At 40.7% G+C, this 25,753-nt stretch overlaps 2 protein-coding genes across 3 annotated transcripts in view; one reads left to right on the top strand and one right to left on the bottom strand.

Annotated features, from left to right (window-relative positions):
- The window catches only part of spt4 (Transcription elongation factor subunit spt4), a 54,351-nt gene extending 46,886 nt beyond the window's left edge, over nucleotides 1-7,465 (bottom strand). Inside the window, exons 1-3 of the mRNA XM_065453091.1 lie at nucleotides 7,314-7,465; nucleotides 6,884-6,990; nucleotides 2,436-2,491 (exon numbers count right to left, since the gene is read on the bottom strand). Of these exons, the coding sequence (XP_065309163.1) occupies nucleotides 2,436-2,491; nucleotides 6,884-6,990; nucleotides 7,314-7,388 (238 nt within the window). The 5' untranslated portion in view covers nucleotides 7,389-7,465. The remainder of the gene's footprint in view (nucleotides 1-2,435; nucleotides 2,492-6,883; nucleotides 6,991-7,313) is intronic.
- Nucleotides 7,466-7,551: 86 nt separating this feature from the next.
- The window catches only part of LOC135919336 (ATP-binding cassette sub-family C member 9-like), a 45,182-nt gene continuing 26,980 nt past the window's right edge, over nucleotides 7,552-25,753 (top strand). The window contains exons 1-11 of one of the 2 annotated variants that reach the window (XM_065453089.2): nucleotides 7,552-8,521; nucleotides 9,073-9,255; nucleotides 11,621-11,677; nucleotides 13,041-13,229; nucleotides 16,071-16,226; nucleotides 19,350-19,487; nucleotides 19,598-19,732; nucleotides 21,273-21,435; nucleotides 22,286-22,326; nucleotides 24,061-24,198; nucleotides 24,787-24,912. In XM_065453089.2, the coding sequence (XP_065309161.1) occupies nucleotides 7,976-8,521; nucleotides 9,073-9,255; nucleotides 11,621-11,677; nucleotides 13,041-13,229; nucleotides 16,071-16,226; nucleotides 19,350-19,487; nucleotides 19,598-19,732; nucleotides 21,273-21,435; nucleotides 22,286-22,326; nucleotides 24,061-24,198; nucleotides 24,787-24,912 (1,872 nt within the window). In that variant the 5' untranslated portion in view covers nucleotides 7,552-7,975. Of the gene's footprint in view, nucleotides 8,522-9,057; nucleotides 9,256-11,620; nucleotides 11,678-13,040; nucleotides 13,230-16,070; nucleotides 16,227-19,349; nucleotides 19,488-19,597; nucleotides 19,733-21,272; nucleotides 21,436-22,285; nucleotides 22,327-24,060; nucleotides 24,199-24,786; nucleotides 24,913-25,753 lie in introns of both variants that reach the window. The other variant, XM_065453088.2, reaches the window with a different exon arrangement.

Raw genomic sequence — 25,753 nt, 5'->3', positions numbered from 1 at the left:
CCGGGACATTCAAGTACTTGCTCGATGACGAAGGCACTCATTTAAATTATATCACTAGTACTCAACCACTCGTTATAAGAACATCACTGTATTGCTTTATAGGATTAAAGAAAATGCTACTTGTCCAGTTCTATTTCAATTTTTTTTTTTAACTCATTGGCATTACCCTTGACAACGTCGCGGGCGGTCGACAGGTTGCGTTTTCGCTTGACTCAGCGCCGCCCGCGCTTTCGCGTTTCAGTAGTTCTTTTATCGCGTAGTGCTACGCTGGCTTTGCTGGCTCACGAATCTCGCACAAACTACAAGTAGCATAAATTGCACTTCCACGCAATGTCGCAGGATACCCGAACACTCCACGCCACTCGAACAAAAGCAGCTGCAGCGGCGAATCCAACGCTGTCTTGGCTCGCTTTCTCCATGGCCGTGCGTTTGTGTTTTGTGCAAAAAACCGCAGCGCCGTCTGTCGAGCGCCGTTTTACTCACCGACGGCAGCAAAAGGCGTTGATGGCGTATGCAACGTTATCACTACCCGGTTGGGTGGCGGGGGACTTGAACTGCGATAAAGGTACTTAGACCCTTCAGATTAAATTCTCTCGTAAACTAAGTCTTTGCACGAAACATGCGTTGCAAAGTTTCTGGAACGGTAAACAGTCCACGATGACTTTGCCTTTGTGTCCCTTTACGCATCCTTTCTTTTGTTAAGTTATAGTTTTTTGCGCCAGCATTGGCATTACTAATGCTTTAAGCAGCAGGAATGTTCTCACTAATGTACTTTTGTCTACAGGCACGGTAGGAGGAATGATAACTACCTCGGAAAGTCTGAAGTTGATCAAGACACGTGCTATGCCACAACGTGACTTATCGTTTTCATAGCATACTTTAGCTTAGCAGTGCAAGCGCAAGGTGCTGTTTTCTCATTGAAAGCGGTGAATTGTCAGTTTATTTGCTTGCAAAAAATTTAGAAGCAATTGCAAACATCACTCGTTCCAGCTTTGGAGCATTCGACTTGTGCACAGCATTGCTAGTTAGCTTTTTGACACTGTGCACACTGCTAAATTCCATTATGATTGGTTCAGTTTGTTTCTAAGTCATGCAGTCACACTAATACAACTGACTTTGCCAAAATAAAACCCTCGCTAAATTATGTAAATCTGTTGGAAGAAGCTCAACTGGCCCCGATTGGTTGTTATTCACTTCTCACATTTCATTGGGTTTGAGAATTTCTACAGGCGGTAGGTGTCTGCTGTGTTCCCAGCATCAGGCCCTACCTCGAACACAGCATACTGCAAGCATGAACAAGTGCCACTCATTGGTTGCAGACTACCTTATCACACATATCAGCTAATTATAAAAAGAAGTCGCAGTCTGACTCACAAATGGAAGTCTCCTTTGTTTTTATCTCAAGACACACTGACCAGGTAACTTCACAATTTTCAGCTGCATGTTATCAATATCGAAAATACCTATTTACCTTCTGAAAGCATGACAGATGTTACGGCCTATATACTGTGTGATGCTATATGTTATATTCTGCAACACAAGTTGCAGTGCTGAGTTGCCTATGAAGCTCGAAAACAGTCGAGTATCGTATCTGTAGCACTGGAGTAACGCCATGAACAAGTGCTGGACACCAATTTAAATAAAGTGATTCGCAGCAAGGACCCTTCTGGCTTCCATGAAATACTTTGATTCGATGCCACAAAAGACAAACGTGAGCATGTCACCAAGGGAAAGAGCCACCATGAACCTGGATGTCGTAGCTATCTTTGTTTATTTGTACAGTGTTACCAGCAGAAGTAATGGATTCTGGAGTTGTCAGTATATGTGCATCTACATATAGGTTGCATATGTAAGGCATCCTGTTACTATTCATGCTATACATTAATTAACTACACTATGCTTACCTAAAGTTATGGTGAAACTGTCAGCTATGCGGTGTACAGGTTCTGTCAAACCACATATTGGATTTCTGACTGTACCCCACAGCATTAGATGTAATCAAATAAAGACATCATAATCGTCGTCGTTTCCTGTGGACATTAATGAACTCTCTGTCAACTAATATCCACACAGCTTCAGCAGACAGGCCCTTCATAAGGCAATTATAATTAACGGCTTTTGTCTGTAGAGAATTTCGTATACATTCTACTGACAAACGAACAAGTCTATACGAAGTTGGGGCATTCTACTGAACTCTATAGGTAATTTATTAATGGCCTAAATTCAATTTTTAAGGGTACAGCACATCCTATATCGTATGTACAGCCGTTTGTACAGGTACTCTATGCTCAAGAGTGCACACGCACAAGTCACAGGCAAGGTAAATGTATGCTCAATGTGAGAGCCATTTTGGTCTTACAGGAATTGTGGTCTCTTAGTATGATCTACTATAACATATAATAGAATAACATATAACATCTAAGCTTGGAACTCACTGATTCTTTGCCACTTGGCCACCCAGCTGTCCTCGGGATTCATCAGAGCAATCATGCTGAAACAAGTCAAACAAAAAACTCAATGCAAACGTTCAGGCCCCTTTGAAGTTCTCTGCATGGCTGAACGTGAATCAAACACTTCTTTTGCACTGTTAATGCTTTAGTGTCTGAGGAACAGTGGTGTGGTAACCTGAATGCATACAATGGCGCTGAAAGAATTTAGATGAAATTTAAGGAACGCTGATTTGGAGGAAAGCCAAGAGGTTGGCTTGAATGGAGCGCCAACTTCTGGCCGCTAAAATCGCAAGGAAAAAGCATCATCACAAAAACTGAATAAACAGAAGATGACGTTCCCGACCTCGACCTCGACGTTTAACTGTCCGTGACCTTACAAAGCTTTTACAGGATAATGATTTAACAATATTAATACACAGAAGGAATGACATTTCATGCATAACACAGCTCGCTCATTTTAGTCCTTACTAACTATTCAAGAAACTGACAATGCTTTTCAGGCTGGTTGCACATTCAGTGAGTTTTCCAGAGTGGTTCCTGGCATCACCCAAGGCTGCAAAATAGTTAAGTTAACGAATCTAAAATTAAATCTCTTGATGATGTCCTGGGTAAGCAACCTTCTGCCACATCCCGAACAGTTCACCACCATGGGCAGGCTACCAGTGAGAAACTGTCTCAGGTCCATAATTAGTTATTAACATTCACCAAACTTACAAATTAGAATTACATAAACCATTATCAATTTCCTAATGGCTGTGCCATTTACCACACAATTTTGTTCACCCCTTTACTATATCACTCATCAACAAAAGCTTGACAAAGCTGCAAACTGGTGTTGATCGTGGCAAATTACTATCCTAAAGCTGATAAATCCCCACCAATGACATTCTTCACAAATGAAACAATTCTTAATTTAAGCATTTGCTTGTAAAATGAATCTCCTTATATGTGCGTATTTTTCTGACATTCGGCTTGCTGGCCTGAGCAATGCGTCATGAACACGAGGCTTTTTCAGACAACCCTCGAGCTGTTCCCATATCCAACATCTGCCCCATCAGGCCGAACCCATGATGTCAACATGATCGCCCCACCAAGATTACCAAATTCAGACCCCTGAGGCCAATAGAAACCGAGCGCAAAATTTTAATGCCCTTTGTTGCAAACAGCATTCAATTAAGATCAATGAGTAGTTAATGTCATCACGCTTGCTTGCCTGTTATGCAATATACTCATGACCACCACACATCTATGGCATCATTTGCATGTTTGGCAAATCAGATCTGCAGAAGTCTGCAAGGTGGAGGAAGATTCATGTGCTGGGTTCAATTTCTGGACCATATTAAATTTTTTTTTTTTAACTGCAAAGCTTTCTTTGAGAAATATGTATGGATTTCCTCTATAGTTTCGAACTGCTCTTAGGTGAATGATGCTTTCCCCTTTCAGTTGCTTGTTTTCATTGCATATCTTGGCATCTGCACATTAATGCAGACTTTCAGTCAGTGTTGATAGACAGAGGTATTTCATTTGTAGACTTCACATTCCGCCAAAATGAAATAGTGCTCCTTCTCATGATAAGCCAAAATTACACATTATATTTTCCCAGTTTTTTATAGTTATTTGGCCTCAATAACTAAATTATGTTTAACTGCATATACATATAAGCCACTCTATCATGGTGTGCATGTTCTTTGTTCCCACTGTAAAATGCTGCGTGTGCATTTTTGCACTGTATGGTAAACATTGCTATCACAAGGAGACATGTTATCCTTCCAGAAAAATTGTAGGTTCCCTGCTGTCTTAAAGGAGTAACATATTTCTTATGCATTTGCTGCCAATGATGTCTTCTTTGTGGGTTAGTCTGTCTATGACATTTAAAGACCACTGCAGTGTCCTTTTAAGGATGCAATCCAACCAGCTGCTACACTGTTATATAACACCCAGCACTTTGAAGGTTGTGTAATACAACTCATAAAGAAGACAGCACAATCAGACTTTCCCACATATTGTATAGTGATCCACAGGCTAGCTCTGCCGTCAAACCAGCCCACTGCCCACCTCCTTTTATGAGTCATCTTTGGCACATATCACTGCAAACTCTCCCTCCCCCGCGTTCTCCTTTTTCATCATCATTCTTCTGTCGTCTTCATTCATTTTCTTTTCATCATCAATAACAATTATTTCTTTCCTCTCAAACACCAAATAACTACAATGGCCTTCCTGTCAACATTATGCACCCCTACAGGTTGTATGAGAGTGGCACAACAGACAAGAGTAAAGTGGGAAGTTACCATAAGAATCTCTTCTTCATTACCTACTGCACTACCCTCCTTCTAAATAGATTCATGCCAACTCACCCAAATGCCAGCCTTAATGCATGCCTCTTCGAAGTCATAAATTCAATACAACCCAATTTTCATGTATTAGTGCACAATGTGGCATTTGCAAGTAATTGTGACTCATGCAGCAATGGCTAATGAAATTTACACTATACGGAGTAGCAGCATCAAGATATAATGGTGACATCCTTTCTGACACTTTCTGAAATGTAATGGCTAATGTGGCTGAACCTAAACGAGCATGTGGATGTACGTCACATATTAAGTGTAGCCAAGCAGGACAGAGGTTCAGTGCAAGATGGAAACTTGATGGAGAACTGATCAACAATTGTTGAGCAAGAGATGTTCCAGGCTGGAGCCAGCGTTTCAACAAGGAGATTTGTAAAAATATATATATATATATTAATTTTTCGGTATTATGTGGCACAAATATGACCTGATTATGAGGTCCACTATAGTGTTGGACTCCAGATTAATTGTGACCACTTGGGATTCTTTAATGTGCACCCACCACTAAGTACACGAGCATTTTTGCATTTCACCCTTACCGTAATGTGGCCGCAATTGAACCAGCTACCTTGAGCTCAGCAGCACAAAGCTACAGCCACTAGGCTAACATGGTGGGTAGTAAGGGGATTTGTCTGTCTTGCCCTAACGAAGTTTCCTTGTTGAAACATTCACTTCAGTTTGAGACATTTCTTATTCAACTACTGTTGATATAAAGTGCATACATGACATTCTTTCACAAAAGACTCCCTTCTCGTGTTTCTATATTGATATTTAAGGGACAGCGCAAAATCACTAAACTCGAGTTATGCTCAAATAAAACAGTACTACCAAATAGACCTACTTCAAGAGTTTTGAATTGTTATGCTGTCACAAATACTGCTGAAGTCAGTACCTTGGCATCCCACTTTCAACAAGATTCAGCCAGCTATATTATAAAGAAATGCAACAACTGGGCGGGTGCTCAGTACAATTGTTACTGCTTTTTTAGCCAAACTAACTTCTGGGCCAATCGGTACACGATCCTGAAGATTGCGTTGCACAAAATTCAGCAATATGGAAGACAGGCAACCAACGTCCTGTTTGTGCAGTTTTCGATGAGCATTTATTTGAGCTACATTGCTGTTGATAATATTAGGGTTAAAGCTGTCGTCACAGAGAGAGAATTCTGAGCTAATATTTTTGGTTTATAATTTTTATTAAGTGTGTTGCCGGCTATCAACACCCACATATATTTTCACGGCCGTGTGACGCCACCCGACAGCTTCATAAGTAGAACACTAATAGAGAGTTTTAGAATTGGGGGCCCAAGCGGCTTGGGGACCCAAGAAAATTGCGCGCCACAAGTGCGCATGCGCAGAACCCAAGCCAGTCTTGCGTTCTTGCGTTCGCGTTAACCCAAGACCCAAGAATCGAAAACTAGCGTGGGCCCCCAAGCTGTCTTGGGCCGCCCTCGTGGGTGACAGCGATGGCGTACAGCAGATGGTCGCAGAGCATACGTTATTTACTTCGACTGATTTTCGTCATTTCACATGGGTGAACTCGCAGTTTTTTCGCAGCGCGTCACAAGAAAACACCAACTAAGAGTACTTTGCTTCGATTGGCTTTGCTTGGCTTAAAATCGCACACTTAATTCGCAATGCTAACCGGTACTAACACAGTTTCTTACATTTTATTGTTTGTTCTTTTTGCTCAAAAATGCATTCTGTTTGTTTTCACGTGTAAGAAAAGAGGTTCATTTTTTTTTCTTTCAAGCACCTTTCTATTTTCCACACTGCGGCGCCCCGTGCGCTCAACCCAACGCTGTCTGCGTTCGACCCAATCCTCAAACTCTGCTGCTCACCTAGACCCAACAGCAACCGACGCAACGCGGCTTGGGGCCCCAGAGCCTTGCGCCCCCAATTCTAAAACTCTCTAATGACGCGAACTACAAAGTCGGGAAACATGGCAACACTCTCTTCGCGTCGATGATATACGTAGAAAGTGTATTTAAATATTCGAGAGAAATCATAAGCGTTTTGTCGTACTTAAGGCTAAGTGAGAGTAAACGAAAACCCAGCGCCCGCAAGGGAAACTTGCGCCATGACATACCCGTCGAAGTTTGAGCTCGTGCAGTCATACACCATGTCCCTGTTGTTCTTCATGTGAAGGTATTCATCGCAGTTGTCACATCCGTCGAATTCAAACTGTTCGAACGTCTGAAAACATAAAAATAGAAAGTGATATACGAGTGACGGTACAAAGGACACCGTATTGGTCTCGTTTACGCTATATATGCATGATTACAACCAGGTATTTAAACAGCCCTCCTGACAAATTTTAATACAAACAGCAAAACGAAGCTACCATGCAAATGCCATCATGTTGACAACAAAAGAACATCGTTGATTAGGAAGCTTTATTAGCCGCTACGGCTAGAAGAGCTATTCATTATCGAGAAGCGGGAGACCGACACATTAGCGCACTTAAGCTCGCATGCGCAGGGTTGTTCTCCTCTCAGCAATTAATAAACCGTGTTCACCTTGATCATTGAACACAAAAGACAGGCTCTGAGATTCCGCAGATCTTTCGGGATACTTTCCAAGGAGGCTGCCATTTTTCATACCGACGTACCAGCCCGACAAGCCAAAAGTCTAAAACAAAGTCGGGAAAAGACGATAGCCGAATGACGTCTTATGGGACTAGTATCGCCATCTGAGTGTCAATTTGGAAACTAAAAAGTTTCTTGAGCTTGTTCGCTTGTTCTTGAATTCGAGAGTCCGAGAAGCCGCGAATGAGTTTAATGCGTTTATGTGGGTGTGACGCCGCTACAGCCCGTAATGTTCATTGCGTGTCTCCACGAAACAACTTGGCGATTGATAGCTTGCTTGGGCCGAAGTGCGAGGGGAAATACCGAGTGTTTTACGTCACCGACGCAAGCGAAAACAACTTGAGGAGCGGCAAGTGAGTTATTGAGCTGAGTCCCAGCTGTGCGTGTTCGCGTGCTTCCCTGCCGAGTTTAGCTCCCAATACAACTTGTCTTTCCGAAAAAACGCTGGTCAGGACGTGAAGAAGAGAAATTATGCGACTCCGTTTACGCATCGCCGCTAGGCCGGTAATCCAGAACCGTTTTTGCTCCAGTTGATCTACTAGCGCGTGGGTGCTCTCCGGTTGTTTGTGCTTGCACCGACGAAAGCGTGCGATATGTCAGTGTCCGATTTTTGCATCACGCTCGAAGATACCGTTGACAGAGAGTGCATCGCCAACTTGGGAACGTGTATTTTGAACTCCGTGCTAGCAGTGACGGTATGTGTGGCAACGCTTCTCCTCTGCTCGGAGCAAACTCGCCGAGTGCGCGATGTGCTCTTCGAGGAGCACAACTCGCGGTGGATCCTCACGTTCGCTATGATCGCTATCCACCTGTTCGAAGTGGCCGACGGTGCTTTGATCCTGCTAAGGCGCGAGCAGCCCAAACAAAACTTTCATCCCATGCTAGGCGCTGGAACATCGATCGTGGCCGTCATTTTAAGCATTTTTTACTACCATAAAGTTGAACAGTGCGGGAAGCCGAGGAGACTGTCCGTTTTGCTGTTTTTCTGGCCGTGTGTTGTCGCACTGAAGATGTCCAAGCTAGTGATTCTGTACGGAAAAGGACTCGGCATCAAGCACGCAACTTTGGAAGGCACTTGGTTTGGGTTGGTCTGCTATCTTGCCATGTTTCTTGTCGAGCTGTCGACGTTCATGCGAAAGGTGAGAGTAAACAAATTTCGTTTCTTACTCTAGATATAACTGTTTTCCCGATAAGCATGGATGATCGCGGGAGTGCACTGCACTTTTCTCATACTTCCTTACTTCGCATGCGGATAAAGTTTCGCTTCTGTTACGTATGCAGTGCAAAGCTTTTAATTTTACATGCACATGATATGTATTCTTCCTTTGTTACGACTTCTTGTGCAACCTAGTGGTTTTCTTTTGAAATGACTCGCACATCTCATTAGCTAGGAATATATATACCGTTGACAACCTTTGATTCTCCGAACTTCTAAGAGAGTATAGATATTGTGTTACATTGAGATTCGGAGAATCGATATTGAGTATGGTCACCGTTAAACACAGCAACCATTCTTAACCGAGCTGCTATGCCAGGCCATGTGAATTTTTGTTATCCTCTTTTTCTTTTGCTTCCTCTTGCACCATAACCTGGTTGTTTGAGATCATGTGATTCTATTCTTGTGTGGAGCTGCAGCCTTCTTAATTTAATTAACTCTTGTGCTCTACTTTGACAGTTCTGCTCGTTACAGGCGTACAGCTGCAAGTCAGAGCTCAGAGAGGAAGCCAATGGAGTGTCTGACAGTGACCAAGTCACCTATCAATACAGTCGTGCATCGCTGCTCTCCAAGTGCACATTCTTCTGGCTGGTGCCTCTGCTGCGACAAGGCTACCGCCGTCCATTAGAGCTGGCTGACCTTGGCTTTCTGCCAGAAGTAAAGGCGCATCCCCTTATGTCATTTGCTATTTTGTAGTTTGACTCCATTGTTTATGTTCACTGAAGCATGTATGTCTAATTTTAGTCTGGTGTTTGTTTTCGAGAACCCTTAAAAATATGTGGCCTGTGGTGTTTCAGGATGCTTTGGGAATGAGTGGAACGTTCTAGTGCATTCCTTTCATTGATGATGCAAACATGTGCTTAACTCATGTTTCTGTTTCCTGCAGTCCTTCTTCCCAATTTTATTAATGCAGTGGGCTTGCTTTTATTTTTTTATTTTCTTCTAAAATATTCGTATTTTCACCCCCAGTTTAGATTAACTTTAAAACATTAGCTGTCTCAAATTTTTTTTCTGTGTGTCCCAAGTTTTTTCTGATTAAGGCAGGATTAAGGCAGGACTTATGTTGTTATTACAAGTTTCACAGAGAGCACAGCAAGTGTAATGGATATACTAAAGAATGAACAATATTTTCATCATGCACTGGCTAAACCTGAGTGCTCTTAAATACACCACCTCAAAAAATTTAACAAGCAAAAATTGATTGCGGCATTGAATAAAAAGAAGGGGTCAGGCAAGAAGACATTTGGAAGAAGTATTCAAGCTATTAAAGTCGGAAGGCTTAGGAGTGAGGATCAGAGGTGAATACCCCAGCAACCTTTGGTTTACAGATGACATTGTCCTGTTCAGCAACACTGGGCACTAATCGCAACAAATGATTGAGAACCTTAACAGAGAAGGCGTAAGAGTGGGGTTGAAAGATTAATATGCAGAAGACAAAGATAATGCTCAATAGCCTGGCAAAGGAACAAGAGCTGAAGATTGCCAGTCAACCTCTAGAGTCTGTGAAGGATTATGTTTACCTAGGTCAATTACTCACAAGGGACCCCGATCATGAGAAGGAAATTTGCAGAAGAATAAAAATGGGTTGGAGTGCATACGGCAGACATTGCCAGATCCTGACTAGAAGCTTACCACTATCATTGAGAGAAAAAAAAAGGTGCACAAACAATGCATTCTACCGATGCTAACGTATGAGCCAAAAATTTGGAGGTTGACAAAGAAGGTCAAGAACAAGTTAAGGACCATACAAAGAGCAATGGAACGAGGATGTGAGGCATAATGTTAAGAAACAGGAAGAGAACAGCTTGGATCAGAGAGCAAAAAGGGACTGCCAATATGCTAATTGACATTAAGAGTAAAGAATGGAGTTGGACAGCCCATGTAATGCTAGGATAGCTAACTGGTGGACCATTAGAGTTACAGAATGGGTGCCAAGAGAAGGGAAGCACAATCGAGGACAGCAGATAACTAGATGGGGTGATGAAATTAAGAAATTCACAGGTGCAAGTTGGAATCAGTTGGCGCAGGACACCCCTGTCCGGTAGGTCACCCCTGTCCTGTAGGTTTGTAGGTCACAGGGAGAGGCCTTCGTCCTGCAGTGGACATAAAAAAATGATGAAGATGATGACATCAAGGTGGGATTCTGTTTGGAGAAAGCTTGATTTGTAGCTGTACATTACAGAGGATCGTCGGGTGACCAAGACTATAAGTAAAGGTTGAACAAGGGGTCCCAAGGGAGCCAAATTTCCTACAAAGGGACTTCATCCGGGCATCAGTTGCTTTTGTTGAAGCAGCTCTTGCCCTAATGAAGACAGGTTGTTGAAATATTTGCACCAGCAGCATCCCTTGTCTGACCACTGCTTCTACATTCAGGAAGCACTTAATAAATTCATATATTTCTTTTAGATACGTGTGCACAAAGCACGCTAAAAATAATATTTAAAAAATGCAACCTTTTGCGAATGTTATGCACATATCATGAACTACTTAGCATCATGTTATCTTTGTAGCTACAGGTGCATCTAATTGCAGTAAGTGAGCACAACAGTAGCACCTCTAATGCATTTGATGAGAGTAGGCTGCTGCAGTGTTTCTTCAAGCCTCTCTAATACGCTCCTACTCCGATTACAGCAGTGTCATGTTTATGAATTTGGGCTATTTCCTATATATATATGGTGTCTGTTTTTTGTTTTTTTCTTTCCACCTATGAAAACTTTCAGAAGGTTGCCAATCGGAATGTTTATTAATATACAAGCACCAGTGCAATTATTTTTTCTTAATTATGGACACAGGGAGTTGACGTGAAGAAAAGCCTCAGCAGCGAGTTTGCGCAGTTAAAGTATTTAGATCAGTTTCTCATCATTAAGCACCTGATAGCCTAAAAAAGACATTTGTTTCCTTGTCAGGTTTTGACAAATGCATTCCTGCCAAGCTGCACATTTGTTCGTATTTGTTTGTTCATTTTACAATATAGTACACTTTCCTTTACAAACCACTGCTTTTTTTTTTTCTTTTATTCCAGAAACACACAAATGAGAACCAGTACCGACGATTTAATGAGGTGTATTCAAAAGAGAAGGTAAAATGTTTCTTCATTATAGCTGTCATTGTGATTATCATATTTTTTGGCTGTTGTCCATGAACAATGCTTGTTTGAAAGTTCAAATTTCGCATGACACAATTTATCTAAGTGCATTGTTTCATATTTGGGGACCGTAGGCACGCTTGAAAGAAGAGGCCTGATGTGCCTTGAATGTTTTGTAGTTCTAAAGCACATAGTGAGATCAGCAAATAAATTAGAATTATATGCTTTCTAATAGAGGACCTGAGGCCTTATAGTTTCACAATAAATTTTTGTGCACCAGCTGTATACTAGTTGCAGATTATCTAAACAAGAAAGCCTATTTCAGCTCAAAGTTTGTCGCTGCAAACTATTCAGTATGTGCGGGCTATAGTCTGGAAAATATGGTACCTTGACCTTAACCATGGGTTGCAATTTATTTTTATGGGCTTTGAATAGATGTTGTATGTTACCTGGAAGCTATGTCAGTATGCTCTGGTATTTACTGGTGCTTGGTGGTTGCAGCATTCGAGAACTAAATTAATGGTCTAGAACAAGTTCTGTATTGACTTACTACATTTCAGCAGAGTGATCTTTGTCTTGTTTGGGCAGTTTTCTTAAGAGTTCAATGAGTCTCCTCCTGTGGAACGTGCCCACCTGGTCTTGGGCTCTTTTTCTTTTGAATGCAGAGCTATCTTAAGAAAAGCTTTTTAATTTGAGCAACCTGGAAAGCTGATGTAAATGTGGGCTAGGTCATTCAGGAAGCGTCTTGATTTATTCAAGCAAAAGTTGCATTGTCCTGTAGTATGTTGCTCTAATGTCAGGTTGGTTACTTTATGCACATTTAGCACTGTCTCATTTTTTTAGGTATGTTCCATTGCTTCTTTTTTTTCATGTGTGTGTAAATAAGCCATGAATATTTGAGTACTCAGCAAAATAATTGTCTATTTACATGCAAAAATATTTATATTCTGGTCTTTTTAGTATTAATTATTATTATTCTTTGCCTATTATTATTATTCTTTGCCTATTCCTTGAATACGCTTCTCTGGGTTGCTTGTAGAATTTTTGTCACCCCCTATGTAATACCCTCGTTGTGAGGGCCTTTAGGGGTTTCTTGAAATAAATAAATAAATAAAGAGCCTACAAAATGTTAAGGGGATGCAAATGTAACTAGCAAAAGACAGCTTATTGTGGCGGTATTGCAGTCATATTAAGCATAACATGAAATCAGGTTGCTTGAAATCTTTAGCCTTTTTTATTTTATTTTTTTGTTCCGTTCTTTCATTATGGCTTTTCCTCCATGTCTGAGTAGAATATTTAGAGTTTGTCATATGAACACCACCCCATGCTCACCAAACCGACACTGCTATTTTCTCAGGCCAAAGCAGAGGCAAAAGGCATCAGAGTATCACTGTGGTGCTGTTTCTTGAAGACCTACTGGAGAACAGCACTAGCAGGTGGTCTCATCAAGGTCATAGGAGATGTTGTTGGCCTGATAGGTCCACTGTCCATCAGCCTGGTACTAGAGTATGTAGACGATGTTACTACGAACAAGATCTCCAAAGTGGTAAGTAATCCTTTGTGCCACTTCAGTGAGCCTGTACTACTTAGAAGGCTTTTGTAAATTGTATGTGCTCTATGAACAGCTTAAAGCAAGATTATTGACTCAGCTTTGTAGCTGATTATCACTAGAAAATTACGTATTACTTAACATGTTCCCTGTCTCTTCTTCAGAGATATGGTAGGCTCAAGATAAGCCTATAAACTTTGTGCACATTTGAACAGAAAATTGGGCCGCAGGAAGCAATGCCACTCATTCTGTGACGCGTGGCTAGGTTTGTGGGTTATATTTCCTCAGCTACATTCCAATTTGATGCCCATGTGATTAGATATTTGCGGAATAGTATGTCTTTTCATAGAAGACACTTGTATCTTCAACTCAACCACTAGGGGCACCAGTCTAAGTTTTAGTTGATCTAGCTGTACACTGTGTTTGATCTATCTCAGAATAAGACCTCAAGGTAAAACCATCCAGGGAAACCCTTAAATGTGAGTGCACAAGTAGTATACATAAGAGGGAGTGACTGCATCTTTGTGAGAGCAAGAAATATAGACCTAATGCAATATAAATATGTATAAATGCGTACGAAAGTTTACTACTATAATACAGTTGACTCTCGTTACGACAGACCCTGATAATCCGACAAAAGATCACCATTTTATCCGAAGTCTGTAATATCTGAAATGCCTCATTCCAAAACATTGGTCGCAATGTGTAGCAACGTTATTGCAAAGAGTGAGTGACGAATGTCCAAAATAAAAATATAAAATGTTGCAATTTCACCCGAGAGGCAAAGCATTGATCATGATAGCAAGTTAATAGACAGCTATGTGAAATAAGGATAGTAGTTTTATCGACTGTAGAAAGTTGTATGCATTCGCTTACTAACTAAATTAACAAGCATGGTGTCACGTGCTCACAGGTAAACATGAACTCATCTCTCTGGATCACCGTGGAAAGTTGCTGTCAAAACATTGGAGTGAGGAAGCACAGGAGCAGCAGCACGCGAATTGATTTTCGTGCTGTCTCTCACTTCAATGCAAACTAAACGTCGAAAGCACAGCGCATACGAAGCTTCCGGCACTGGGCGTACTTTGTCCACATCGCAGATCACTTTCCAGATATGGCGCCCGGGCGGCCGCGTCATAAGTAGCAGCCGCCGGAGTAGAACCCCAGTTCCCTCTCCGCCTCCCCCCCCTCGCGTGCCTCGCGTGTGAAAGACAGTGCGCTTCCACCCCACCTTCCTCCCTCACATGCGCAATATTGAACCGCGTTCGTCGGCTGACTCTCGCAAGTCAGTTGTCAGCCCATGTCGACACAGCAAAATTCCATTTTATGCACTTGATTTTGACAACAACTGCCGCTAATTTCGTCCGCTGTATCTGATAGTCTGTTGTGGCGTGGTCCGTTAAATTCGAAAGTCCTTTGTACGTGGGTCTGTTGTTACGAGCGTAGTAGACTGTAGTAATATATATATATATATATATATATATATATATATATATATATATATATATATATATATATATATATATATATATATGCACACAGGGTGTTTCAGTTAACATTTTCAAAAATCTTTAAAAGTTGCCTGTGGCAAATATCACAATTCTAGTTCGTGACCTGGTCTACTCAAAGCGGTGAACAATACTTGCAAAAAAAAAATGAGTTGCAAAATTGACTAATCAATAATAAGTCGCTAATTATGTTTTTAACTAATTACATGATGGCCCATATTGCAATTTACAAATTATAGCCGTGGAATTCACAAGGCGGATCCACTTGTAACAAATTTTCAAGATGACACCAGTTTCGAGATGTAAATTCTCTAACTTTGCAGAGAAATGCATTGGCGTTCCAGTTAATTTGTTAACAAAATGTCGTTTCATGCACTGAAGCACATAAGTAACTGGAACGCCAGTGCATTTCTCCGCAAAGTTCGGGAACTTATATCTTGAAACTGGTGTCGTCCTGAGAATTCGTTCCAAGTGGATCCGGCTTGCAAAGTCCACTGCTAGAATTTGTGAATTGCAATATGGGTCATAAGATAAATAGCTAAACAGTTAATTTGTGAATTATTGTTAATTAGTCTATTTTGCATTTCAATTTTTTGTGCAAGTAGTGTTTGCCGCTTCGAGTAGACCGTCTCTTAAACTAGAATTGAGCTGTCTGCGACAGGCAACCTTTAACAATTTTTTAAAGTGTTCACTGAAACATCCTGTGTGTGTGTGTGTGTGTGTGTGTGTGTGCGTGTGCGTGCGTGTGTGTGTGTGCGTGCGTGTGTGTGTGTGTGTGTGTATCAGGTCATTTGAAACAGGTCAAGCATTTTCAGTTTGTATTACCACTGTGATGGCAGGTTGCGGCTTCAGCTATTAAGAGAGTGTCCTTAATTTTTGGACTGGGTACTAGCCACTGCAGCTACAGGTCTAAGAAAGTTCTGCATAACTTTTTGTTAAAAACATTTCCATTGTAATTCACTTGATGTGCTTGGTTGACAGTGTCAATTTTTTCACCAAAATGTGGTGCGTTAATCTGCAGCAGGATGCTTGAGACAACCCTGAAATAACATGATGTCTGCAGCAACATTTCATTGTATAGTGAGCACATCGACTGCATACTAATTTGCCACTTGTTTCACGCTACAGCACCACATATATTACCGATGTGTTTTAACTCAGTTGAGCAAAAGAAAATTAGAACCTTGAACATTATTCTTTGTACTCCCCTATGATCTCTATTATAGTGCTTGAAAGACGGCCTTTTGCTACTGCCTCCTGTGACATAGCATTTGCAATATAGTTTAGAATGATAATGCGTTGTCACATGTAAATCTTTGCTTTGTTACAGAGTGCAGACTCATATCCAACAGCGGATGAAGTATTGAGCAATGGCTATATCTTATCATTCGTTATCCTGATAGCCACCTTCATGCAGAGCACATTTTCGAACAACTTCAACCACATGGCTATCATGGAAAGCATCCATGTACGGTCTGCACTCCAGGCAAGTTAAATGAGCTTGAAGTAGTAATCTAATAAAAATAATAATGATTTATTTACATAAGAGTACATTTCAGTTGAAACTGAAACTCAAGGCAGACACCACCTTTGCTCATTTGGTCATGTGCTGCATGCATAGATTGTTTTGAACCCAACAAAAACATGCCACCTTGCCTTCTGCATTCACTTCATCTGTAGTTTAAAAGAAAAATCCTGCCTACAGTAAAGCATGCACACTCAGTCACTTCAGTTTGCCATACCATCTCAACTTTTATAACTGTCGACCACCTTGATATCTCAAAATCAAAATTTTCCTTAAAGTGTCATTGTAACAGGTCTTTGCAACTGTAAATTTCTCTTACTGCATAGTGGTGTTAATACTAGGTGGTTGTATTTCATGTGATGCTTGTTTACATGTTTTGGATGGTACTCAGCTTTCTTTTGTGTTCTATTTTACCTGCAATGCTGTGCCATTGTTCTTTCTGTGTTGTCGATGTATGTACAGAGTCATGACCTCTGTCAAGCTGTCCTCAAAGCTTTTGATCTTGCCTCCTCCTCCTTCCAAAGGAAGTGAATTCTTTAGCAGCAAATAACTAGTTTGTTGACGACTAACACCACATATCCACTTTCTCAGTTTTCTCATTGCAACCATCTGGCATTTGCCATACATTTCCTACGATTCTCACTACGTGCTGTCTCAGACAACAATATGCAGTACAGAAACCCAATCTTGCAGCACATTGGATGACAACACTTCAACAAAGAAGTAATTTCGCTCGATAGGAACTCATTTTCTAGGGCCGCAGAAAAGGAGCAGTTCGTCTTGTTCATTAAGCAGAAGGAAAAAGCTCATTTACCTCACATAGAATTCTTTATCTCTGGATGATTGCGGTGAGGTGTCATGAATGTGGTATGTATGAGGTAAACTTTATGAAGCATACATTCCTGTTGCCACAGCTCTGTGCAGGTGACTTGTCTCAAGTGGTCAGTGCAGATCTATTAGACATCCGTAGGACATGCCTGCCTTCTTTTCTATTTTAGATTTTTGTGCTTGGTTGCAGTTGCCTTGGCTGATGAAAGCCTCTGAGCATTCTGCAAGATTCTTTTCTTTGTCTTATATAGAAATAGTCATAATCTGTGTGACTCTTAAAGGGACTGAAAACCAATTTTCATGGTACCTATCTTTTTTTTAGTGCAATGAAAAGCCTACCTGTCAGAGTGTGTAATCATTAAGTGCTAATGCGGAAAACACCGTACAACATTTTTTATCAGAATTTTACAAAGGGCAGTGCGGATGTAGTCATTCACTGAAAGCATGCTGAAAACATTGATTGGTGAGTGCGATAGCGATTATACGTCAGCATTAGTGGGAGGCAGATGACAAGTATGGTCGTAGCTGTCAGAAAGTATGGCTTTGTTGATCAAGTTGATGGTGTTGGGCTGCTGAGCACGAGGTCGCGGGATCGAATCCCGGCCACGGCGGCTGCATTTCGATGGGGGCGAAATGCGAAAACACCCGTGTACTTAGATTTAGGTGCACGTTAAAGAACCCCAGGTGGTCAAAATTTCTGGAGTCCTCCACTACGGCGTGCCTCATAATCAGAAAGTGGTTTTGGCACGTAAAACCCCAGAATTTAATTTTTTAATGTTTCTGCGATTCATGTTTTCCAAATCGTTAAGGTATGTCCGCGATAATAGCTATGTGTTTTGATGGTTTCCCATCCAACTGCTTTGGTATTTAAACACTCAAATCAAAACCATTTGGATTGAAAACAAAATGATTTTAAAACAAACAAACACCTGATACAGAGCTCAGCGTCATGTTGTAGCCATGCATGAGCTTTTGATTTCCGAAGCATAGTATGAAGTGGCAGTGTCTGATAATATACCAACTGCAATTATTATGCTGTACTTAATAACAGTCAACTTACGTACAGTAATCTCATAAAATACACCTGAAGTACTACGATTTCACTGCCATGCCTCGCCACTTACTGATAATCGAGACTTCCATCGCCAATTTAAAATTATAATTCCTACTTAAATCACAAACAGTGTGCTGGATTCTATCACTATAAATAATTTCGTTTCCATCAATGTCTCACAACACATTCTGGCCAGTTGTCAATCCCTTTAAGTACCTTATCATGTGTTTGAAGGTGCGACATCTTTCAAAGATGTTGGAATTTCATGACCATTGTGGTGAAAGCAATCGCCTTTCCTTTCAGCTGTTGCAGAAAAAACAGCACCTAATGTAAGCAAATACCAGCTGCACTTGTACAATGTAGGTTTTGCAGTGTAGTGTAGGTTTTGTTAAGCTTCAGTTTTTTTTTTTAGTCAAAGCTGTTGTTGTGGCATGGAACACTGTGTTAAAAGAAGTTCAGGTTGTCACATCAGGAGCCCAACTTCAGTGAATGAAATATTGTGTATCAGTTCGGAACTTGTCCATGCAATCTTGTAATTTTTTGTTCTAACAACCATCCTTTTGTTAAAATTTGAAACATGGTAGTGCAAGGTAAATATAATATGGACATAAGAAGAGACACAGGTGCACTTTTTTTGAAACTCTCAAACTTGTTTTTTTTTACTTCTCAATGGCCTCTGGCACAATGTACATTACATTTAGACTGGTCTAATTCACTTAGTTTTGTTCTTGAGGGTACAATTATTCATCCTTTGATTGTGTCCTGTTATGAGCAGCTTAGAAACAAACGTAACAAAAAGCATAACCTTGAACTAGTTCTTTTTTTTTTTTAGCAACTGCAGGTTTAACCAAGGAGCATGTGTGGAAAAAGATGTTACCTGTTTGTTGCTTTCTAAGACTTGTTACTGTTGTTGCTAGACGATAATAGTCTATGCTTGTTTCAAATGCAGACATGACCTAAAACAAGAATGTATAATTGTGCTCATGAGTCACTGAGAAATGACGATAGTGTGTTGCTTTTTGTGAAACAAGGACCAGATATTGCCAGAAGGTGCCAAAAACATAGCACCCCTTGTGAACCTCTGTGAATCCTTCTGTAAACTTCTTTATTGCTTGAAGAACGTGGAAAGGGCTATAAAATAATTGCAGAATGGATAGATTGAAATCAGAGGCTGAATTATCTGAATGTCACAAATATTTCAGAGCTTGGTGTACCTGAAGTCTCTGGCCATTGCCAGTGATATTGATGTGGGCATGGCTGTGAATCACATGTCGGTGGACTCCTTTAATGTGATGCTGCTGTTCTCCATGGGCCACTATATCTGGGCCGTGCCTGTCAAGGTGAGATGACTTTGCCACAAGCTCTTAGGGAAGTGCAAGTCATGTGGTTTCTCAATTGAGTCTGGCAGGTTGACATTTTTTTTCCATCTGTTTCGGCCCCTGTGTTGCAGCTGATCATTCTTCTAGTGCTACTGTACAAGCAGTTGGGCTACAGCGCTCTTGTAGGTGCGGCTACCATCTACGTCCTTGCACCACTGCAGTATTGGATCTGCACCAAGCTGTCCGAGCTGCAGAAGGAGTCTTTGGTACTGTGAGCTTCTGTCTTGGTCATGCCTGCTTATTAAGATTTTTTGACTTCCTTTCAATCTCATGTAGGGGCTGTGTTTGGTTGTGTACAAGCCGCCCATTCTACAAACTGTCCCCTAAACTGAACTCCTCTAATATAAATGCCTAATCTCAACAGCGCTTGCTTTTTATGTCCACCACATATCAGACATATGTTTTTTTAGGTGTATCCCCTGTATTATTCTTTAGATCAAGACACTTTTCAACTTAAACAGAGCTGTTAATTTATCTGATCTTGGTACTCTTGGCAAGCTTGGCTTGGCTTGGCTTATCTTAGCAACCAAGGAGAGATGAAATTAGGTGTTTCATGCCTAAAGCCATTCCACGTACATTAAGCGGAAAATATAGAAGAGGCAACCAAAAGGGGCCAAGCATGCCTCTCGCTCTTTCAAGCTGTATTGAGGAAATTAAATTCTGGGTTTTTTTGTGCCAAAACCACAATGTGATTATTAAGTACATCGTAGTTGGGGGGCACCAGGTTAATTTTGATAAACTTTGGTTTATCAGTGTGCACCCAAAGCACGGTGCACAGTATTTTAAGAAAATTATGGCCAATGCATTTGTCACATACCAGCTTTTTTTTTTTTAAGCAACCATAGGCCATTGAAAAATGAGCATATAAGAGCAGCGTTATGCATAAAGTAAGCAGTGTTTCTAGAAACTCAACTCAGTCATAGTACAAGAGCTTGCTGAGAACAGTCATAGGCAGGAAAAGCCTGTGTACACAATGCAGTTTGAAGAGCTGGCTTATCTTCAACACTTTGACATAGATCCGGGTTAAGTGCTTGAGTTGTGAACATTGCTTTTTTTGTATTCATGTGCCCCGATAGCTCAAGTGGTTACAAAAAAAAAAAAGAGCACTACCGGAAGCAATGATAGCTGTGACCCACTCTTCATTGAATGTTGCCTTTAGCGTGTCTTTTACACATTTCACTTCTGCTTTCTTCTTGCCTTTATCACTGCTCCAACACTTTTTTTTTTTCATAGCATGCATGCAGCTTAGTAAAGATAAAATCTAGTGACCGTTGGTAATGAATTTTCTATTTAGGTCATAAACTTTTTAATAAAAATGAATGAAAATTGGAAGTTTTCAGGCAACTTAACTATCATGTTTACAACTATAACTCCTCAATGAAAAATGATATCACAATTTTGTAAATTACATTTAATATTACATCTAAATCGAACAAAATTTATGTATTATACATGGCTCTCACGTTGACCACTAATATGTGAGTATGACTTTTCCAAAAACATTTTAATCAACGTAACAAATTAACATAACATATAAGTTTATATATCAAACTTGTCCGCTTTTGATGCTCTATTGGATTCAGTTGACAAAACTGCGATATCTATTCCTGATGCAAAACTACTAATTTGTAAACTTCTTGCTTCTATTTTTCCGCTTTGGATGCTCTATTGGATTCAATTGACAGAACCGCGATACCTGTTTTGATGCACTAATGCCCTTCTTTTCTTTTTCTGTTTTTCTTTCAGTCAATCTCAGACAAGCGTATAAAGCACACAAGTGAATTACTTCAAGGAATCAAACTGCTGAAGCTCCATGGCTGGGAGAAAGTGTACGCCAACATGGTCAAGCAGATACGGAAAGAAGAACTCGCTGTTCTGAAGAAGGATGCAATATTTGTTGCGCTTAATAGTGTGTAAACATATTGAACCTCACAAATTTATAGATAGGAGCATTTGCTTCCTTCATATTGCTGCATAGGGTGACTAAAAGTGACATGTTTTTAAATTTTTGTTTCTTCTGGCACTGTCTAACAAATCTAATTACCATAGTTTACAGACAATAAGTTGCACCTTTGTATAAGCCGGACAACCTGCTTTTCACGAGTTTCGAAGAAACAATTGGCCTATGAGTTGTATCGCTGTATAAGACACATCTGTTTTTAACTCAGGCAGCGTGAGGAAACACAATTATACATGCTTGTACTCTCATCGCAAAATGTCTTACTTACCCATTTCAAGGCACTAAATTTCTGTTAAAAATATTTTTACAAGCCACAAATTCTAGCAGAAAACCAACATTCACCACAGTACACTCGAAGCCATCGAAGGCCTCATCCTCTGAAACAGTAAAAAAATTCATCCAGTTTAACCAGTGCTGGGTCACCGTCGTTGGCCTCTGAACATTGTGGGCACGTCACCGACTTGCCGCTGCGGCGTGGTGTGTTCAGGGAAAGAACGCTCATATTGGTTGCACCAGCATGCATGGTTTCATGCATAAAATTTGAACCATTGTATACAAAGCACAAAAAAAAAAATTGGGGGGGGGGAGGAGGAGAAATGCGTCTTATACTCGACAAAATCAAGTGCACGAAAATCATATCAAAATCTCGTGAAACTGTTCCTATATCATATTATTTGACGGATCTCACCATAATCCTACTTGATTTACGTAGTAGCTCCTCTATTGAGCCATGTTAATTACTGCCGCAATGTCTATTTAATTTGTTAATTTTCTCTTCTTTCTTTCTTTTCTTTTTCAGCTTTCATCACACAGGGTTCTGCAATCTTGCTGACCCTTGTGGTAAGTAAACTGTGTATTAAATAAAAAAGTGATTTGCATACCTTAGCACACGTTTCTTCACATTTACAAACATCAAAGTCTTGCCATTCCTAGAACTGTGGCACCCAATTTTCTTAGTTGACCTCTCAAAAAATATTGAGCAGCATTTTATGACACCAGAAGATTCATTTTCGTGATCAATCTGCCTTTTAATGAAGACAGGCAGCGAATGATACATTGAGGCAAGATGGAAGATGATTTCGCTTGAGACTGATGAAAGAGGTGAAGACATGAGAAGCATTATGGTCCACTCTTAAAAGGGACACCTAATTTATTGCATTGACACCGGTTGCAGCTCTTATTTGACAAAAGGACATGCAGACTAATTTTTTAGCGATAGATGTACAGCTAGTGCATCATATTGTTACGGTGCATTTGGACAGGACCGTGTGCACAAGAGGGAGACGAAGAGGAAGTGATGGACTGTCTCCTAAAGCTGCGACCTTTGTACCAGCCTGCGCGATTTAGCTTTTCCCCATGTAACCTTTTCCCCCTGTAAATAATTTTAAATACATTTGCACATCGGCCTTCCTCTTCGTAACAATATCAGCCATCACTTTAAAGGCTCAATAAGAAGAATCACTGAATTAGTTTAGATTGATAAAGTATTATTGAAGAACTCTAGTTCTGTTAATTTTGCAGTAATAGGTCAGTTATTAAATATGAGAATGGTGGTCAAAGATTTATTTACAGTGCTGGTCCTGTTTACATGTGTCTATTTTGTCCTTGTCTAGTTTGCGACGAAAAATTTTCGTTCTCATTCTTGAATTTCACGCCAGCTCCAGGGCCGGCACATCAGTGTAATGTCACAAATGACAAAGTGATTTTTCACATTTTGGTCATTTTTAGTTGAGTAAAAGTTTTTCACACTTCGGAAGTTCAGTCTTTGGCTCTTTTAGAATACACCGCAATAAATTTTTACCAATAAATGTTTGACTTGGTCGGAGCAGACGGCATCACAATCCATGACTTCACAGCTAGTTGGTGCGGGAATTTCAAGGCAGCGGCACCACCCAGCTCTCATTTTTGCATATTTTATGGCCTCACAAGCAACGTCTCATGGTAATAGTTGCTGTGTTAGTATTTGTGAAAAAAGTACTCTACTAACGCAGGTCAAATCGCTTTTTCTCGTTAGTGCCCCTTTAAAATTTGAACAATTCTAGAAACTTATGTTAAATGCTAAATCGGCTTACCCTTCAAGAGCAGACCTTGTTGCACAGTATTATCTGCCCTTAAAGGCAATGACTAACCAGTGTTTAAACCAACTTGTGCCCTTAAAGACGATGGCTAACTAGTGTTTAAACCAACTTGAATGTTTCAAATTCATAGAAAAAGATTACTTTATGTGGCATGTTAGCTACATCTACATTTGTACTACATTATGGCTGATACCTTCATGTTAAAGCAGCTGTAGTCATTCTCAATACACTTATTTGGTGCTGACTTTAACAGTGAAACATGCTGTCCATACAAATGACAAGCAAGCACATTGCAGTATACATAAGACAAACTTGATCTTGAACAGCGAATGTTGTACGCCACTGTCAGCTTTCGTACAAGCCTTGCATGTCTGTTGTTCCTGCCAGAGCTCAAGATAGAAGTGACAAAACCTGCGCAGAAGAATGCTTTCTAAAGTTAATTTTGCAAAGGTGCCATATTTCAAGCTTGTAAGGCTTGTTTTCTTTCATTTTTCAGACATTTTCTCTCTACTCCGTAATCGAAGGCAGACCACTCACACCCTCGCAAGTATTCTCTGGTCTCGCACTATTCAATCAGCTCACCGTTCCACTCTACATTATTCCCGTTGTCATCCCAATTGTCATCAACGCCATTGTGAGTAATTTTCATTCCTACTAGTGTTTTATTTAGGTGGGTGCTAGTTGAGAACTTAGCTCAGTTTTAATGCTCAATTTGAATGCAAGTTCTTTGGAAGATTGAAGGAGAAAGAAAGAAAGGTTTTATGGCAGTTCTTGTGCCAAAGACGAGTCCTATTTGTTATTGTTACATGTATATTACCCCACAAAGATTTACGGATCATGGTATTTGTCAAAAAAGATAAATTTTCTCAAAGCCTGGGCAGATGGTGTCAAATTCAAAGTTTCGGTATGCAACCCACACAGTGATACATAAAATTGGAAGTATCATGTCGGAACAGAGCCTAAATTTACATTTGTTGTGGAGCCTCTCTCCTGTAAACTTGTGTGGCTGACTGTAGAACTGCTGACTAGTTACATTTGTGATAGGATAAGATTAATCTCAATGGGAACCTTTGACCAATGGGACTTGTGTGTGCATATATGTTGTGTTTGGCGGAATTTGGCAGTCTAGGCAATTATTTGGCGTGACATTGAAGTGGGACATGCAGTTAGAGGCAAGGGCTTCTGAATACATAAAGCTAAAGAAACGCAAATATCATTTCAGGTCAGCACAAAGAGATTGTCGGATTTCCTTAGCCAGCCTGAAGTTGGCACAGAGGCTCCATGGAGAAAAAAAGATGACACACCTAAAGCTATTGTTGAGTTTCACCCTGAAAGTGGTAGTGTCCTGGTAAGAACACATTTGTTTGTGTCGTTTTAGCTCAAGCCGTATAACACATTATCCATATTATTTTTTTGTCTTTCCTTGGCATGTGCCTGAGTTGCTGCACACCATCATGCTGTCTCTGCTGTATAGCTCTATAGATAAAGAGCCAAGCTATATCAAAGCAACATTGAGCATGTGGCCAGTGGCACTTTTTGCAGCATTTCTGAAAAAAACCAAAGCTAACCTAACTGCTAGCACTATCAGCAATGATTGAAAAAGCCATATAGTGTATTTTCCTCTGTATAAGTTGTTGCTCTTTTTTTCTGAATTTTTCGTTGGTGTGTCTTATAGTATGATGTGACTTATACACGTCCCTGTCCCCCCCACACACACACTGGAAAAAGCTGCTGTTAAAGTCATATTGGATGCAATGGGCACACAAAGCACACTGGGTTGGCATCCTCTGGCAGCTATGGGTTTTGTGCGTTTTATGGAGGTACTGAGTTCTTCTCATGATCGAGTTGCCAAGCACTGTGCAAGAAGGACAGAGCAGCAACAGAAGTGGCAGTGGCAGGCCGACCTCAAGTCGACCGACTCCAAAGTCGTCGCATCTACAGATTGCTTTCAAGATACAGTACTGCACAAACTACGCAGTTGCTACCCGAGTACAATGCACCCCCCCTCCATCCCGCGCTGCCTACCCGATTTCCTCTCTTGTGCATGATTTGGCTCACTGTCACACACTTTCACTTGCACATACAGCATATGGTGCGCGGGGACCATGTTATCGCCCTTGGTCTTTGTACAGAACATCGCGGCAACCACGACGGTAGAAATGGGCCTGGAGTGTACATATTGCTTTTGC

Source organism: Dermacentor albipictus, chromosome 2 (genome assembly GCF_038994185.2).
Source record: "Dermacentor albipictus isolate Rhodes 1998 colony chromosome 2, USDA_Dalb.pri_finalv2, whole genome shotgun sequence".
Taxonomy (NCBI): Eukaryota; Metazoa; Arthropoda; class Arachnida; order Ixodida; family Ixodidae; genus Dermacentor; species Dermacentor albipictus.
This window is presented reverse-complemented; position numbering and strand designations above follow the sequence as displayed.